A 13414-nucleotide genomic window follows, 5' to 3' on the forward strand; every position below is an offset into this window, starting at 1 on the left:
GTTTATAGCTGGGTCATTAACATTTGCATAAAATACTTGTCTCCTTGGGGGATAGAATCACTCAGAACCTGAGGCCAGATTCACAAAGCAGTTACGCAAGTACTTACAAACGTGTACACATTTCCTCAATCTTTGACGGCTTTGGTTACATTTATTAAACAGTTTACAAAACTTCCCAATCAACTTTTGTTATTATTACAAACAGCCTCCTGGTGTTTAGGAGCTCATTAACTGTTTATTTATTGTAAACAAAGCCGCCAAACATTGAGAAAAGATGTACAGGTTCGTAAGTGCTTGCGTAACTGCTTCGTGAATCTGGCCCCTGGCAGATTGTCAGTGTCACTGATAGATCACATATGTAAGGCTAGGGAGGCTGCTGAGGGGACCTTGCTCTGAAAATAACATGAACTAAAAAAAAAAAACTTGCCTTTCTCTCGTTGTAGTGAATGTTGGCCATCTGATGTGTCAATGACTGCCGGCTGAAGAGGAACTTTTGGTGGGCACTCTTTTGAGGGGACTTCTTTAACAGTGAGAGGTATACCTGAAGGTTGAGCCTCTTCTTTCCTTTTTAGTTCTCTTGTCACATTTGCATCTTTAACAAGTTTTGTGCTGCAAACAACTTTTTCATCTTTACTCTCATCAGTTTTGGAATACACTTTTGTTCTTTCCTTTCCAATATTAATTTCCTTCTTTGAAATGGGGTTGGTTTCTTGCTCCTTCACTGCATCAGCTGGCCTACCTGGCACACTCTGCACCTGGCGTCTTGCATTTATATCAGCACTGGCCTCAGCTGAGACAATATCTACCTTTTCATGTTGTTTTTCAACCAATTTCTTTACCTGCTCAGGAGTTACAGATTTTTTTCCCAACACCTTGGAAAAAGTACCTACTGATTGACTACTATTTTCACCAGTGTCCATTGGTTCATCTAAAACAGATGACAAACTACTATCTTCTAGATCATCTTGAGCATTGTCTTCAGAAGTTGATTCATCTGAAGAGGAATAGGACACTAGTGAAGAGAGGCCCTCTGAAGGTCGTGACAGTGAGACTGAACTAGTTGATTTTAAATCTGAACTAACAGTCTTGCTAACAACTTCAGATTCAGACAAAGCTGGCCTCACATTTACAGGGGTTTTGGGGGAAACCTGTGCAGGTAAGAACTTTTGAGGTGATCCTTTCATACTACCAGTTCCAACAATAATACTTGATCTCTGGGGCTGGTTGAGGATACATGGTGTATTCACTTTTGGCATGCTGGGATGAGGCTTACTAGTTACTGCAGATGCCACAATATTTGGAGTGGGTGTGACAACAGTAGAAGATTTGCTTCCTTCAGGCTTGTTATATGAACCTCCTGTGTCAGCCTTAAAAGAAGTTAAAGGTTTTACACTAGCTGATGGTTGTCGTTGTGATGGCAATACAGCTGGATAAGGCACAGTAGTAGAAATTAAAGCAGGCCTTTGGCGTACTGTTGAAGGTGGTGCCTGTGTAGGTAGAGGAATATCTGCAACGTTATGAATGGTAATGCCTTTTGCATCATCTATAGTATGCTTAAGTGGCACATGACCTTTGGATGTAGCATTGTGATGCAGATCAGTACCAGGAGGACAGATGCCCTGACTAGATAACTGACCCTCACTGAAGGATGTTTGATGTAATCCATATTCCTTGTGAAGCATGGATGCTCTCGGAGGAGCCTTTTGGCCTTGGGAAGACCTATCAGTTTCCCTTCCAGCAAGTGATTTGGGATGCAATGTGCCTGTTAAGCCCTGGTTTTTTGCCCCAGAGCTCCCATACTTGGGTGGGCCACCATTACCACCATCCATTTCAGTAACTTTCTGCAAAAATGCGAGACATTAATAGACCTGTTGGAAGTTTACTTAGTAATTAATTAGTGAAGCAAATAAGGAAATTATGGAAATGCTGAAATTTTATGAACTTCTGTAATGAATAGATATATACCAAAAATTATTAAACACTACTTAACAATTACTAACAACTACTCAACAATTAATAAATACAGATGTACAGTAAAGGAAAAAAACATACAATAGACTAAAGGAAGTCTACAATAGAAATAAAAATATGGCTCTACCATTTTGGGTAAAGAATCAATCAAATATTAGCACCTTTATATCAATATCCTAGTTAGTTATACTAAAATATAAAGAATTGATACAGTCCCCTTATATTGAGGCTATGGCTAATTTTACACCACTTGCAAAACATACTCACTTGGCTAAATTTTTGCCACTTGCTTCATGCATGTTTAGAGGGAAAGAAAACAAATAAGAATGAAATGGTAAGTTATCCTCAGATAATTAAACTAACAGTGATCAGGAAGGATTATAATGGCACCAAGAGCTTCTAAAATAAAGGGATATTTTTTTTTTAAGTACAGTATTACTCATTGCACAAATGGAACGGGCCAACAGAGAAACAAAACATTTCCCTCAAAATAGGCACATCTTATTTTGTAACTAAACAATTTAACCATTTTGCTGCAGCACCTTTTTAATCCAGCAAGGGCAGAAAAACAGGTCAAAAACCTGTTTTTGCTTCATATCTTTTACTACATTCCTAATAAGAAAAATTGTGCTCTTTCCATCTATGACCTTCAAAATTATGAATATGCCCGAAACGCTTTGCATAATAGTGGCTTTAGGCATTGTATGTACTAGCTCTACCTATAAGTCAACCAATCTTTGTAAAAATTTATTGTATGTATGTACCTTACCTAAATAAACATTTTATTTTATTTATTTTATTTTAATAAAAAATCAAATTTTTTAGATAAAATAATCCATCATTGAATGTAATGAAATGGTTCCATACCCCAGACCATTTCCCCTGCAAAGTTGGGCGAGGCTAGCCCTATGCCTCTGGCCTCCAACCTTGGACAGACATTCTCTCTTATACAGATCTTCAGCATTGTTCTACTTTTTTGAGCAGATGATGTTTCTTTGAGATGGATGGAAAGACGTTTCTTTCCTTTTAATCCTGGTTTTTCTGATTTAGCATCCTATGCCAAATACTGTCACCTCATATTGTGTGGTGCTGGCAGAGATGCTGCAGCTTGCACTCAGGTTCAATATGTCCTCGGCTCCATTTCACAGGCTGTTCTCATGCATTGTTTCACCTCTGGCGTGCTCATGCACCACCTGAGCCTGTTTGGTTCCGAACCGAGTGCACCATTTTTTCCTCTTCTGTTCATTTATCCCCTTCTGTCCTGGATTGTTTTCTCAAGGCTCTCTTCCAGGTTTCCTTGGCTTTCGATTCCTGGGTTGGTGAGCTTCTTGCTCTCCTTTTTTATTCTTTCGGTCCTGAAGGACAGTTTATATGGTTGCAGCCGACTCCTCTTTTTCTGATGAAGAATGATTTGGTTGGCTTCCAGAAGGGCCATTAGTTGTTAATGCTTGGTTGACTCAGCTGGAGTGCATCATGTGGCATGTCCAGTTGCGGCTCTTTGTCACTACCTTGTGCCACCGATTCTGCTTCAGTGGATGTCATGTGGGTTGATCCTGTGTCCTTGGTCTCCTGTTCAAAGACTTACCTTTCTCAGCTCATCCAGAGTGTTATCAAGGCTAGCCAGTCTGTGGTCTACCTTCATACCCATGACCTTCGGAAGCATGATGCTCTTTCGTCTGTTTTTGAGAATACAGTACGTGTCCTGGGCTGATAGTTGGGTCCAGAGGTTCTGGAGGTCAAACAGGGTTCTGGCAGCCCAGTATCTTGTTAATGTTTCCAGACCTCAGCACCCTTGTGTGGCCTTGTGAGACACTTGGCTGTCAGGGCAGTGTGTCTCGTCTTCGTTCTGATTCCTGCAGTGCTCCCTTCTCCCAGTTAAGTTCCAGTTTGCTTCCTTCTCCAAGGGCAGTTATCTTCAGGGAGCCACAAGGGGCTCCCCCACCCCCCAGAAATTCAGTGTTGAATGTAATGAAATGCAAATTTTTAGGTGAGCCCTGGTGGCTTCCCCACTCCCTCACTCCCTAAGGGAGTCGGGTCTCTCTGCACCATTCGTCAAACTGGTGGCAGGGTGGCTTGCAGACTGCGACCTGCCCCCTCCTTCCCCCAAACTAGAGGAAGTGTGGCGCAAATAAGCTGTCGCTAGTTTCATGACATTTTTTATCGTTTAATTTATTTGGGGAGTTTTATGGTCGCTTTCAAGGCTGCAGGTCAGAGTTGCAGCCAGCAGGGAGGTTTGTTTTGGCTCGATGACTTTCTGGGTGCCTTCCTCAGTGGTGGCATAAACGAATAACTTAATATATATGAACGCCAGAGCTCTTTGTGCCTCTGTGACATAGGGCCAGGTTCTAGCTCTTCGTCCCTGGTAACCATAGAACTCCACGATTGATGGCACCTAGCAGATGGCACAGTAGCTTCAGGGAGTCACTGTCTGACCCAGAAATTTATATCTCATTACAGTCAACACTGGTTTTTTGACCTACAATATGTAGTCATGTTTTTTTTTCTGTTGACAAACAGCTCTAAAATTTTGTTTTCACTTCTAGGACATCTGCGTGACCATAGCACAGGATGCATTAAAATGAAAAAATTCAGGTACCTGGACTCTGGTCACTATTTTGCAAAATGGTACCCAAGCCATTTGGGTGACTGCAGCAAAAAGGTTAAATAGTACAAACATGGCAACTGCCGTGCATTACATCTAAAATTACTTTTAAATAACATTATTTATTTAAAAACACTATGATAACCATTCAATCAAGTTAAATATGCAATTTGCTTATGTCATACTTCCCAATCACTGAACTAAGCATACCTACACTAGCCCAGGTTAATATTTTTATATATATATATATATATATATATATATATATATATATATATATATATATATATATATATATATATATATATATATATATATATATATATATATATATATATATATATATATATATATATATATATATATATATATAGTCGTACCTAATAGCCAGAACGCACTTCTCAGCCTACTATGCAAGGCCCAATTTGCTTAATAAGCCAAGTTTTCATGAATTAATTGTTTTTCGACTACCTAACCTAACCTAACTTTTTCGGCTACCTAACCTAACCTATAAAGATAGGTTAGGTTAGGTTAGGTAGGGTTGGTTAGGTTCGGTCATATAACTACATCAATTTTAACTCCAATAAAAGAAAATTGACCTCATACATATTGAAATGGGTAGCTTTATCATTTCATAAGAAAAAAATTAAAGAAAATATATTAATTCAGGAAAACTTGGCTTATTAGGCAAATCGGGCCTTGCATAATAGGCCGAGAAGTGCGTTCTGGCTACTAGGTACGACATATATATATATATATATATATGCACAGTATGTCGTACCTAGTAGCCAGAACTCACTTCTCAGCCTACAATGCAAGGCCCGATTTGCCTAATAAGCCAAGTTTTCCTGAATGAATATATTTTCTCTAATTTTTTTCTTATGAAATGATAAAGCTACCCATTTCATTATGAATGAGGTCAATTTTTTTTTATTGGACTTAAAATTAACATAGATATATGACCGAACCTAGCCAACCCTACCTAACCTAACCTATCTTCATAGGTTAGGTTAGGTTTGGTAGCCTAAAAAGTTAGGTTAAGTTAGGTTAGGTAGTCGAAAAAACATTAATTCATGAAAACTTGGCTTATTAGGCAAATTGGGCCTTGCATAGTAGGCTGAGAAGTGCGTTCTGGCTACTAGGTACATTATATATATATATATATATATATATATGTCGTACCTAGTAGCCAGAACTCACTTTTTGGCCTACTATTCAAGGCCCGATTTGCCTAATAAGCCAAGTTTTCCTGAATTAATATATTTTTTCAAATTTTTTTCTTATGAAATGATAAAGCTACCCATTTCATTATGTATGAGGTCAATTTTTTTTTATTGGAGTTAAAATTAACGTACATATATGACCGAACCTAACCAACCCTACCTAACCTAACCTAACCTATCTTCATAGGTTAGGTTTGGTTAGGTAGCCGAAAAAGTTAGGTTAGGTTAGGTTAGGTAGGTTAGGTAGTCGAAAAACAAATAATTCATGAAAACTTGGCTTATTAGGCAAATCGGGCCTTGCATAGTAGGCTGAGAAGTGCGTTCTGGCTACTAGGTACGACATATATATATATATATATATATATATATATATATATATATATATATATATATATATATATATATATATATATATATATATATATATATATATATATATAGATATATATATATATATATATATAGATATATATATATATATAGATATATATATATATATATATATATATATATATATATATATATATATATAGATATATATATATATATATATAGATATATATATATATATATATATTATTTTTTGCATCTCAAGTGCCCAATTCAATCATTTTATACATGTCAGATCTTACTACCTTCAAATTCCCAACGTACTAGTAATGTACGTTCATTGTCTGGCAAAGGGTTAAATATATTTGAGTATGTGATGTATATATTTTACTTACCAAGTGCTGAGAGAAGGAAATTGATTATTCCATTTAATGTCTAGTAGGCAAATTAATTCACATATATGTACCCTATTAAAGAACACAAATTAAAAAAATTCCTGGCAGCAGGGATGAAGTTCTATCCACCATCATACAGCAAGAATACTATCCTGTTTATACAGCTCATCCTCCTAAGGTTTCCCAATGTCAAGAAACTGTCATATTAAAGTCTCTTATCCTAACCTACCAGAGGACCCAAAACTGAAAATGGGACAGTATGGTAATTTTGCGAGCCGCTACCATTTTCTAGCACGATGATTTTTGGTCTTAGGTAGAGTATGTGTCAAAATCGCTCTATTAGAAGCACAGGTTGGCTTATAAGATAGGTTAAATGCAGGACTGATAAGTTAGACGAGAACTTAAAATGTGTGTTTTTTCAATCCATACAAACACTACCCAATCTATTTTAGATGCCAAATACCAACCATGAAAGCCAGTCTGTTTTGGCCCACCTAACATTTTTTCTAATGGAATAACGATAGATGTATTAGTTTGTTAATTTGTACCATGAAAATATTAAATTAATTTGGCAAGAAAATGTTTTCAACTCTTACCAAACATTGTTAAATGTTATTTAAAATTATGAATACAAGCTGCATCATTTTGCAAGACATTATTGTCGTGTTTGAAAATAGCACAAGCACCTGAGGAAAACTAACATGTATCAGTATATGTTAAGTTAAATTAAATTAAGATTGTAGATTGTCCAGTTCAATAATGGGAAGTAAAGTTTAGTATAAGTTACAAAAAATTATAATACTAAATTGTAAAGTTACAAAAAATTATAAAATTATAATAATAAAGCAATGAGCACCCTACAGCAATCAGTAGCAAATGCAAACACTGTTAAAAATGGAAATTAACCTTTTAATATTTCAATTCACAAACTCTAGTAATAAAGCAAGACCCCTAATTTCAAGTCTTACTGCTTTAATAGATTTAGTAACCAATGAGTAACATTTTCAATTACATAAGATGTACAGTATATTACAGTGTAACCAATACAGTACTGTAGTCTACATGGAATGTAGCCAATACAGAATGAAGATGAACAAGACAGCCTACATCCCCAGATACAGAAACAGAGCACAAGATATTAAACTACACCATCAACTACCTCTAACCAACAAAATAGCAAGTTAAACAAAAGTAAGTAAAATACAAGAGAATGGGGAAACCCAGGACTCTGAAGAGAACTTATGCAGTGTCCTAAACAGTTGCAACAGCCCTCAAATTATTACAACTACAGTCCCACAAATACAGCAAGAAATTGGAGGAAAAAAAAGAATATTGCATAGAGCAGGTAGAGTATATCAGTATTCATTGTAATACAGTATATCCCTGTTGGCCATCACACAAGTTTGTGTTAACTTTTTTTTGTATTTCAAGAAAACATTTTCTCTTGATTTCATAAGAACATGTACTGAAATATATGCTTAATGTTTACTGCTGGTTATTATACAACACAGTACCATATTTAAAAGTGTACACATTAATAGTGTATAGTACTGATACACAGTATACACAGTATTCAATTTAATGAACAAGCTTTTATTTACTGTATACTGTATTTGAATCAAAACTAACTTGACAACCTGACCTAACTTGTATTTACAGACAGTACAATACAAAAAAGTTTAACAATAAGATACAGTATTACAGCACGTGTAAAATGAAACCTCTTTTACCTGGCCATAGGTTGGCTGCATACAAACAACTTAACTTCACTTCAATACTGTAAACTTGTTAACTAGCCTACACACACAAACATGAAAATTATGTTGAAATTTTACTAACCTTAAAACATAGTGCAGTCCATCAAATAGGCCTCGAGACTGTACATTACGTACAGTATAGTACTATTGGGCACTTCAAGGCATAGAAGCTGCCCGTGGTGCAGTGGTAGCTCGCACCCCAACACACCTTACGAACAATTTCGGCCCAGCATCGGCCCCTGGGTAGGGAGGGATGATTGGGCATCAATTCTTAACTGACTGCCCCTGTTTACCCAACAGTAAATGGGGACTTGATTGCAAACTGGATGGCGGATCATGTTCCAGGGAAAACGTATAGGGTATAGCTTAAGAAGTGAGGTTTAAGGTAGAACCCAAAGCCTGCTAACATGAGTCAAAAGCTATCTGCTCCTGTACCTCCAGTATATATACTATATGTACAATGTGTGTGCATGTGTGTATACACATTACCTCTTTTCTAAACTGATTTATTCATGTCAACATCCTGATGGAGCTTATTACAACGTTTGGCAACTAAACATGCTGACCAGACCACACACTAGAAGGTGAAGGAACGACGACGTTTCGGTCCGTCCTGGATCATTCTCAAGCTGATTGTGAGATTCACCTTCTAGTGTGTGGTCTGGTCAAAATACTTCAGCCACGTTATTGTGACTCATCGCCAACTAAACATGTTTCACTCATATGGTTTACCACCATAACTCACACTCCTGCTAATGAACTCTAAAATCTACTTTTTTTTGTTCTTTAGATGCATTGCCAGCACCATAATCTTCTGCCAGGTTCCCCATTCCCCGACCTTGATCTCTGTAGCATGAAGCTCATTACAATCTTCGTTTCCTGTTCAATACTAAGTACAACATGCATCTCCTTGCTAGTACAAGTGCTTCCTGAAGTATTTGCCAAACTATTATTTTCACAGCAAAAAACAAAACAAAATCTAAATTCACTAGGCAGGGAATTAAAACACACAGATTCAGGAAAATGAGGCAACCATGAAACCAAATGTAATCCACAAATAGATTACAATCCACCAGAAATCAATCAAAATCAATCCAATCAAAATGTAATCCACCAAATGTAATCCTTAAATAGATTACTTGTACCTATCCAACTGCACTTGCATTGAATACATTAATTCAAAGATTTGTATAATACAAGCTAGGATAAATAGGTTTCACTGTACTGTATGGTATATTACAAAACTTATTTTAGTTTCATTAAATATTCATGCTAATTTTAGTCCATTTCCATACCTTTCCTTATAAGCCTCTGCAGGATAATTTACAGTGAAACACAGACATTCCACAAGCAGATAATTAATAATAATTATTAACTGAAACAAGTATTCTGTAATTTGCATAAATATAGGTATTACAGTAGTCCATCCAGAGCATGGTCTCTGCACTCAGCATGGGGTTATCTTCTAAATGTTTTAAAAGATGTATATTTTTGGTTCCTATCATTTTTATAACTTAGCTACATCCTTGGGGGTGTTCCAAACTTATTTTGTCTCTGATATAATTTGATAAGCATATTAAACAGTCAAAATCATTAGTCGACACGCATGTATGGCTCAATTTTCAATTGGCATTCCATCAACTGGAAGCCATGACATCAGTATATCATCACACCAGTGAAACTGCAGACACCATACTCATGTCTGCCTGTTATAGTTTTCATGGACTGCAGAAGCCCGAAAAGCATTGAACTGAATCACTTTTAGTATGGTTAAAATATTTTCACTTTAACAACTTTAAATCTATAAATCACAAGTCAAAGCTAAAAAGTCAACTGTATCCAATCACTGAAGCATAAAAAAAACACATAGCACCTGTACCAGTGGATAGAAAGAAACTCTAAAACTCGGGAACTTCTCGAATATACTCCAATAATATATTGAAACATAAATGGTAAATAATACAATTGTTTTTAATTTTAGAACTTTTTTTGGGGTAAATACTGTAAATAATTCTGTGCATGCTTTCAGCAATAGTTATACTGTACTGGTTTTGTACATTTTTCTGGTATGTATCAACTTTTCCTGTGCATACTGTACTTCAACAATCATATTTTTATTACAATATTTATGGAGTTATACTCAATTATATTTATTCTCTTAGGTTCAGGTGGATGTACAGTCCTTAAACTGAAGGATGACATAGGTAGACACCTACAGAATAAGAGCACACTATGGGTAATAAGCAATATGACAACCGACACCGCAATCGGCTGATCACTCTCCAGCCACCACAACCAAGCACGTGTTCGGTACTGTATATACTGTATCTGCAAACCAATTAAAATGCTACCAATGCATGCCAAACACACCATGCTGCTTTGCACATTCATAATAAATCTTTAAAGTCAGTAGTTAGCAAGGAATGAGTCACCAAATATGAACTGGGTACAGTAGGATATTACAGGAGTGCTGCCTAATAGTATAAAACAAAAGAAGGCATAATAGATCATAATATACACAGCTATACTGGCAAAATTCCTTCAAGAAGAACATGAGTAGTCAAGAGTCACCACAGCAGATCTCTTGGCCCATCTAGAGATCTAACCCATCTTAAAAAATAAGTCTTCCTTATTAAGACCACTCAATAGCTCAGTTGATAGAGCTTCGGCCTCACATGTCCATGGTTCGAGTCTCCTCGAGACCAGGTGAATGGAATAACCCATCTTCCTTGTATGTATGTATGTATGTATGTATGTATGTATATATTATATATATATATATATTATATATATATATATTATATATATATATATATATATATATATATATATATATATATATATATATATATATCAAGCCTATTTTAAAAGATAGCTATACTACTGTATTTGCCTTCATCATGTTGCTAACATATTCCACTCATCCACCACCCTATTACCAAACATCCACATCCCCATAGCCTTCCTGAAATTATACTTCAGCACTGGTATGAGTTTCAAATCCTTGCTCATATCTCCCCTGTTGATAACCCTCATCCACTTTAAAAGTTATAGCATCCCTTCCCTTCCCTTGTTCTACACCCCTGCAGGTCTTTCATCAACAGGAAATACAATGCTTTCTTAATCTCGCCAATGTAGGATTCAGTCTGGTGCAGTCTACACTGAATTTTCTCAAGGAAATCGATGTCCACTCTGTAATACAGCGACCAGAATCAGACAGCAAAATCTAAGTGGAGCCTCACCAGGCTCAAATATAATTGAAGGACAATGATGGTGAATTTTTATTGCTGGCACTTTGGGACATAAATCCAAGCATTCTCTATTTGCTTTGTTACAGTCACTGATATACTGCTGCCACGATCCAAAGTCTCAAAACTCAATTAGCCAAAATCTGCATCATTCATCCAGTAGCTAGTGCCACTGTCATTTCTCAAGTTCAGGATTTACCACTTATCTGTGTTAAGTTGATGAATACCAGTAACTTTATCCTATCTTCTTACTTTTCAAGTAAGGGACTTTAAAATTGTTGTATACAACAACATTTAAAAACAAGTTGTATACATCAACATCATGGCACAGAATTCAACATGGCACCTATATATGTAATTTAAGTTTAGGAAATTTGGAAATGTTAATTGCATTACAGTGTTACTTTTTTATATGGTGAAATTAGCAGCCAGTAATACTCAGTCCATTTTGTAAATTTAGCAAAGAAAATACTAAATCATTCAAGATAATTTATATAGCCTAATAAACTATTATTTTTCAAAATGGATGTACTCTATCACACTGCACATGCATAAGCTTCACAGCACTGAATTCAAAATAATGTCCAAGGGGTGTATATAGACCCTTCTGCATTGAATAAATCCACAATGGCCGTGATGAGGATTCAAACCTGCATCCGAGAGCATCCCAGACACTGCCTTAATCGACTGAGCTAAGACATGGTCAAAAAGAGTTGAAAAATGCAGATACTCCTTCTGCATTGTTTTTGGGAAAATGCACAATATGAGGTTAGGTTAGGATTGGGGTTTTTTTTTTAGTTAGGTTAATTATATTAGACTGTTAGTTCTTGTGCAGCACATGTACTCTGAAAATAGTTGTCAGTGCAATAAAAGCAGTGATATAAAATTATATAAATAGAAAAGTGTAAATGTTTGCTAATCAATATTTTTAGTACCAAATGCTAGATTCACCGACAGTATAGCACTTAAGCATGATAGATATTTTTGGATGCTTTTTTTCAGTCGTACAGGAACCTGTACTGAATTTAGTACCTTTCAAGACATCACATATCTATCAAACATAGCTGTTAGAGACAAATTAAACATCATTGGGCTTCTGTGCCTTTTTTAGTTTGAATTAACATTAGAAACAGTCACTATGCCACCCAACATTACCCAAACAGTGAGAGTGAACCATGCAGTACTATGAAAAAAAAATAAAAAAAGGGATAGGTTCATTAAAAAAAAAAGATTAATGAACCTATCACTGGCAAAAAAAATATAAAAAAAAATCTGTATGAGGACTTATGTGATCTTAACACCTAATGTTACATTCACCACAATCTTTCTTTTGTTATTTTAGGGCTAATGCGAGCTATGTTAGGCAAGGTGGTTAAGTAGGCCAGGCCTAGGTAGTTTATATTTCCTGTAGTAAACAAAACCTGGGGACTGGCAAACAAGGAGATAATAAATATTATAGAGTACACAATTTTTTAGGCACTTTTGGGGACGGGGCCAAACGAGCTAATTAAAATGCTATTGTCAACCCTCCAAATAGTATAATACCCCAAAGGGACTGCATCCAAATACCATAGGCTGTGAATCTATGAAACAATGATACTTTCACAGATTAAAGGATATAACCAAACATGAAAAGAAGCTAGCTGACCTTGTCGTGTTCCGGCAGTCTTATACTCTATAATCCAAGCCAGCGAGTGTCTTCCAGCTTTTTAGTGCCACAGGAAAGCAGGCAGCCACTTAACTTACCTACTATCATCCAGTGGTGACTGGTAAACACCTAACCGGAGGAAACACAGCACCCCAAAAAAATTATTTGGGCGAGACCTGGCACAATACCCCAACTCTGTTGTCCGGGTTTGTTTACCAGCGGGTGACAGGCGCGCGCCCC

The 13414-nt window shown here is 36.2% G+C and overlaps 1 protein-coding gene across 3 annotated transcripts in view; it reads right to left on the bottom strand.

The window, feature by feature from the left end:
* Window positions 1-13414, bottom strand: part of e(y)3 (enhancer of yellow 3) — a 41712-nt gene extending 28298 nt beyond the window's left edge. For 2 of the 3 annotated variants that reach the window (XM_045733944.2, XM_045733930.2), the window contains exons 1-2: window positions 13273-13414; window positions 428-1841 (exon numbers count right to left, since the gene is read on the bottom strand). In XM_045733944.2, coding sequence (XP_045589900.1) covers window positions 428-1829 — 1402 coding nt within the window. In that variant the 5' untranslated portion in view covers window positions 1830-1841; window positions 13273-13414. Of the gene's footprint in view, window positions 1-427; window positions 1842-8360; window positions 8518-13272 lie in introns of all 3 variants that reach the window. The other variant, XM_045733936.2, reaches the window with a different exon arrangement.

Source organism: Procambarus clarkii, chromosome 4 (genome assembly GCF_040958095.1).
Source record: "Procambarus clarkii isolate CNS0578487 chromosome 4, FALCON_Pclarkii_2.0, whole genome shotgun sequence".
NCBI lineage: Eukaryota > Metazoa > Arthropoda > Malacostraca > Decapoda > Cambaridae > Procambarus > Procambarus clarkii.